Genomic DNA, 6,016 nt, shown 5'->3' on the forward strand with positions numbered 1-6,016 from the left:
TCCAGTGAAATATATTTATGTTTGTGGTTGTAATGTGACAAAATATGGAAAAGTTCAAGGGGTATGAATACTTTTGCAAACCACTGTATTTAGTCTGAGGCTCATCTCTTTAAGTCAGGGGTCTACTCACTAAAGCCTCTTCAGGAAGACACCCCATACCATTACTGATGTGTTCTGACCACCTCGGTCCATCCAGAAGACACACAGAGGCGGGTAGGAGGAACTGAAATTCCCGCCTCTGAACCTCAGAGCGAGATGGTGACAGAAACTGTACCACCGCCTCCTGATAAGGTGGGCCGGTGTAGTGCTGGCTGACACCTTTGAAGACCACCCAGCTGCGGTTTCTTAAATCAAAACTAGGGGTGCACAATAAATCGGCCAGCCAATTTATCAGCACAGATTTCCTTAGTTTTGGGAGATCGATGATCGGCCGATACTTAGATAAGATCGGCTTAATCAGCCGCATCTGCTCTGCTGTGAGCACTACCTCATGTCCAATTAAAACAAGTTTGTATTGCTTCAAGGTATTGTTTAGTGTTTCTCAATAAAATAGAAACAAGTATGAGTACTTGTAATAATGCTGGCATCAGGCCCATTACCCAATACCAGTATCAGTACATCCCAAGTCTGAACCACCTCAGCTGACTTCTTTCAATGAGGAGGAGCAGCGACTTTAATTCAAATTACCCCAAGATGATGGAGCTCCTCACTTTACGTCATTTCAGCTGCTTGGCTCCATTATTTCATTCATGATCCACATCTCTTGACCAGAAGTGATGGTTGGAATATAAATGGACCAGTAAATCAAGAGCTTTCCCTTTTTAGCTAAGCTCTTTCCTCACCATGACAAGCTGAAGCAACCCTCTCATGGTTGCAGACGAGGCTCCAATCTGTTGATCCATCTCCTGCTCCATTCTCAGGACTCAAATACTGGAGCTCCTCCACACGAGGGAGTGACTCATCCCTGACCGGGAGGGATGTTTTCACCCTTTGTTCCAATTGAGAACCATGGCCATGGACAGTAAAATTTCTAAAAGTACCTAGAGAGAAATAAATATAAAACTAAGAAATGTAGTAACTGCATCAGTTCTTTTAGAAATTCATCATTAAGAATCAAAGAACATTTATATTCCACCTTTGCATGATGTCAGTAGAGAAATATTACATTTTGAGCCGGAGAGGTGATGTGAGAAAGATGTAAATGTTTAATGTTTTGTTGGTCCTATGTGGATATAACCTGCTCCTTCTCTGACCCTGTGAACCAGAGGATGTTTGCAGCCTCTCCGTTCTCTGACGGCTTCATGGTGAGGCTGAGTGGCATGGTCCGCCAGGCTCAGGAGGATCCAGAGATGCTGTGGGTCATGGGTCCAGTCCTGGCTGTCATCATCATCATCATCACAGTCATTGCCATCTTACTCTTCAAAAGGTGAGTGGGATGAGCCGTGGCAGAGGTATTGTTAACAGATACAATATGTAATCACGTAAATGTAAATGTCAGAAACAGTTTAGTGTCTGATGAGTTACCTGCTTCTTCCTTTCTGTCACCAAGATCACTGGTACCCATGTCCAGCAGTCACTGTCAATTTTAACAAGATTTTGTATTGTTTAAACAGCCTAGCAGTTGTTTATAGGAATTAGCACAGTTTAGCTTGATGAGTTTAATAAAAAGAAACTAGTGTAAATTCAAATTTATGGCAACATAGACTGTAAAAGTAAATGAAACAGCTGGAGGAGCATTTTGTAACTAATTATGTACATTGGCGTCAGTTAGAGGATTGGGTATAAAAGTACATTTTTAGAGAGGCTGAATCTCAGAGGTAAAGATGAATCAAAGCTCATTTAAAATGAACTGAGGCAAAGTAGAAAATGAGTTTTAAAGACCACAAACGCCACATCCACTGTCCTAAAGAGGAAAGGAACCACCCAGACGGTTATCAGCACACAGTTCAGTGTCTGCTTTTCTAACGGTATGGGGGTACATTTGGGCCTCTGGCATGGACACTTTACACTTTGGAAAGGCACCATCAATGCAGAAAGTTATATCCATGTTTCGGAACATTTGCTCCTTTCCAAACAATAGCATTTTCATAAATTCATAATTTTTCAGTTAGTTTCACCATTAGTTTTATTTACAGTATATAGCATGTTTAAAAACAACATTGTGAATAAAACAGGAGAGTATGCTTTATGCAGATCATTGCATTATTTGTTTTATTTACATTTTACACAATGTCCCTACAGTGTGGGATTTATTGCTTTAAATAATTATGACCCCCGCACGCGAAGCGTTAGCGGGAGTCATACTGTTTTCATACTGTTTCTTTTTCAGTGATTTTTGGTCAACTGTAGCACAAAACGGCTGCACCGATCAACATGAAATTTGGCAGGACTGTAGATGAGTCTGACCTACACTGCACCAGCCAACGGTTTTACGATAGACCCCATATTTGAGGAGGGGGCTCCTTTCAAAGAGGGGGTGTCAGGACATGCAAAAATGCTTATAACTCAGAAACTGTTCAACATAGGAGCTTCAGATTTTTTGTTGTTTAGCTCTGATGAAGGGCTATCCATCAGGTCAACCAATGCCACCGCCCCCCCCCTCCCACACACACACACACACAAAAAACCCCACCCAAACCAGTACAATTTTGGGATGCATCTAGTAGCATGACATTTGTTAGGAATAAAGACTTCTGAGTTCTGGTGCATTTGTGTGTGCGGGGGTCATTAGGTTACCGCTACGCGGTATCTAGTTACTTATAGATATGTTCTTCCAAAGCTGTCTGGTGACACTGGATAAAAGAAATATCTGCGAGATTATTTGCGGATCGGCCATTTACCACATATTTTCCATGGTTTTCTCGTGATAATGACACACTATGCTGTTATCACGAGAAAATGAGGACCGGTTTCTTGAGATGACAAGTTAATTTTCCTGAAGGTTTTCCTCTCATGCATCAGAGATGGCCTGGTCACCTCAGCTCAATGAAGTTTACTATTTATTTATTTATTTATTTATTTATTTATTTATTTATTTATTTATTTATTTATTTATTTATTTATTTGCCATTATTTAATCAGGCAAATCCCATTGAGATCGCAGATCTCTTTTGCAAGTGGGGCCTGAGCCTGAAGGCAAGTGTGCATAATTTTGTGTCATTTTTGTGTCTTTACACAGGCTGAAATTTTGATTTGTTTGTCCAGATAACTTTCATATCAGCCCATCTAAGGAGATGGCTGGCCCGACTGCAGATCAGCAAGTGTTTACACAGTGATCTTGCTGATATAATAAACTTTATTGGTCACCAGCTTCAGAAAACCATTATGTGGAAAATGGCATTTTTCCATGACTTTTTTAAAACAATGTTGGTAATTGGAAAAATATTAGATTTATTTCCTAGCATCATTTTAAACCTATTGTTAGAATTTAATTAAATAAATAAGTGTTTTTCAAAAGAACTGAATGGAGATGCACGTCTTGTTCCTGCTGTTTCCCTCTGCAGAGGAAATCTAACCATTTCTCTCTCTGCTCATTTTTCTACCTGCATTCTGTGGCTGCAGCAAACAAGAGAGGTTAGTGAGCTTCTGTTTCCTGAAGCCTCAGACACTCAGTTGTAATCCATCATTAATTTGAATCTAAATGTTCTTGTTCTGCGTTTCCTGTTTGTTCTTTACCCTCAGTAAACGTACGACTTCAGCTAAAGTCAAGCACAAGTTAGGGATAAAGGACTCGCTGATGACCCACACTGCAGACCCCGTGGAGATGAGGAGACTCAACTGTCACACACAAGGCATGAACACATGCGTTCCTTCCAAACTCTGCCTGCACACATCTTAAAGTTAAAACTTATTCATATAGATCCTGTGGCTGTGAAAGAAATCTCACATGCCTGCATCTGAGGAGAATATGAAACACAGATATTTGATAAAATGATACGTGTTTGTAGTAATTAACTTGTATTTAGAAAACAGATTCCAAACCACTTGATAAAACAGTGACCATGGAGAGAGTGTATTTCAGGCAGATGATTTAGATGACTCAAAAGTAGAGGGAAGTTTTTTTTTATTCCTGGGCCAGAAGAACTTTGATTTCATGTGATTCCTGAAAAGCAATAACTTATCTGGAAGGGTTTTCTTTTTAATTTGTTTGTTCTTCTAACATGCTTTTGTTGCTAAGTGATCAGTACTTTTTTGTAATGTTTTTTGAGATGTTGCAGATGTATGGAGCATGCGAGGGGACATGTTGTTGTTGTTGTTTTTTTCCTTTTGCATTCCCACGCAATAGTATTTTATTTACTATTATTTAAACAAGCAAGTCCCATTTCAAGGGTGGCCTGGGTTTGAAGGCAGCATATTGTACATGTTTTTGGGGGTGGCGGAAACCGGAGTACCCAGAAAAAACCCACGCAAGTACGAGGAGAACATACAGACTCCATACAGAAAGACCCCAAGTCCGAACCGGGGATAAAACCCAGGACCTTCTTGCTGTGAGGTGTCAGTTTTAACTAACCACTGAGCCGTTGTGCTGCCAGCACAAAGGTACAACACAAAAGTATTGCGAGGTAACGCAATAGTATTAGGTGGGAATGCAAAAGAAAAAATCCTCCCATGTCCGCTCGCGGGCTCCGTACAGATGCATCTAACTAGGGAACACTTTCCCAGCATCATTAATCCGTATATGGTTCCCTCTTTGGTTTATTTGTTTCAAAATAAAATGTGAAAATTAATCGAGTGGTTTTTCTTTTTCTTTTACTCTTTTTTTACTCTGTTCTGTTTCAAAACTAAATTAAAAAACGACAATAACAAATTGGAAAAAAGAGCACACATTTTTTTCATCTTTTTTAATGGTTAATGCAAAACCAGCTTTATATTTTGTTTGCACAACATTTGTTTCTGGCAGAACTGGAAATCACCATGGCCTGAACTTGAGTGTTATGTTTTGCCTTAGCACTTTATTCAGAGGAAATCCAGCTTATTGTGAAGAAAATTGCTCTAATATTCCAAGTTATGTAGACTAAGCTTTGAGTAGAGCCAGTGCCAATATCTTTAGGAATAGTTTGTTTTTAAGCAGTCTTCTTCCATTTACTGTAAACTCTTAGTTTTGGTTACTTTAATTTAATGACTTTCAATTCTTGGTTATGCTGATGTGTTCTCATATCTTTGGTGTCTGTAGGAATGAAGGAACATCCTCCTGTTTTTATCTGTGACCTGGCAGACCACATCAAGAGACTCAAGGCCAATGATGCTCTGGGCTTTTCACAAGAGTATGAGGTAAATTTGTGTTTTTCTATTATTAATAAATAAATATTTCTAAAAATGCATTTAATTTTATCACCTGACGGTGCTGCATTTATTTCACACAAACTACAAAGTTCAGTTAAAATTATTTTATGGATCAACCAAACTGATTTCAGGAATATTGATACAACACTGTCCTACTCTCAAACGTGTTATTATAATAAGTCTGTAATATTGTGGATCTTATGGTGACATTTCTACAAAAATAAAACAATAAATTACACTTACTAACAATACGTATTGCTTGTTAATTTAAAAATAATTGTCAATACTTTTATTTTGAGTATGTTTTTCTTTAGGTAGTTGATGGAATACAAAATATTTAACTAAATATGTTGTGATGGACATACAGCGGGTAAAATAAGTATTGAATACGTCAACATTTTTCTCAGTAAATATATTACTAGAGGTGCTAATGACATGAAATTTTCACTAGATGTCGGTAACAACCCAAGTGATCCATACATACAAAGAAATCAAACCATAAATGTCCAGAAATGAAGTTATTTGTAATAATGTGGAATGGCACAGGGATGAAGAAAGGGAGGTGTAAAAAGGCATGGAAAGCCAAGACACCAGCTGAACTCTCTCAGTAATTCAAAAGCAAGCCTGCCCCTTGTTAGTCCAAGTTAATATCAGCTGGTTCAGACCCAGATGATTGCCAGGTATCACATGAAACATCTGATGATGGGTAAAAGTAAAGAGCTCCCTCAAGACC

At 38.7% G+C, this 6,016-nt stretch overlaps 1 protein-coding gene across 1 annotated transcript in view; it reads left to right on the forward strand.

Moving 5' to 3' along the window:
* The window catches only part of LOC106517314 (receptor-type tyrosine-protein phosphatase F), a gene marked incomplete at its 5' end in the record, with an annotated part of 34,820 nt that overhangs the window by 8,661 nt on the left and 20,143 nt on the right, over positions 1–6,016 (forward strand). Inside the window, 4 exon segments of the mRNA XM_014008078.1 lie at positions 1,266–1,426; positions 3,562–3,573; positions 3,682–3,791; positions 5,174–5,271. Of these exon segments, the coding sequence (XP_013863532.1) occupies positions 1,266–1,426; positions 3,562–3,573; positions 3,682–3,791; positions 5,174–5,271 (381 nt within the window).

This window comes from Austrofundulus limnaeus, unplaced genomic scaffold, assembly GCF_001266775.1.
Source record: "Austrofundulus limnaeus strain Quisiro unplaced genomic scaffold, Austrofundulus_limnaeus-1.0 Scaffold47, whole genome shotgun sequence".
Taxonomy (NCBI): Eukaryota; Metazoa; Chordata; class Actinopteri; order Cyprinodontiformes; family Rivulidae; genus Austrofundulus; species Austrofundulus limnaeus.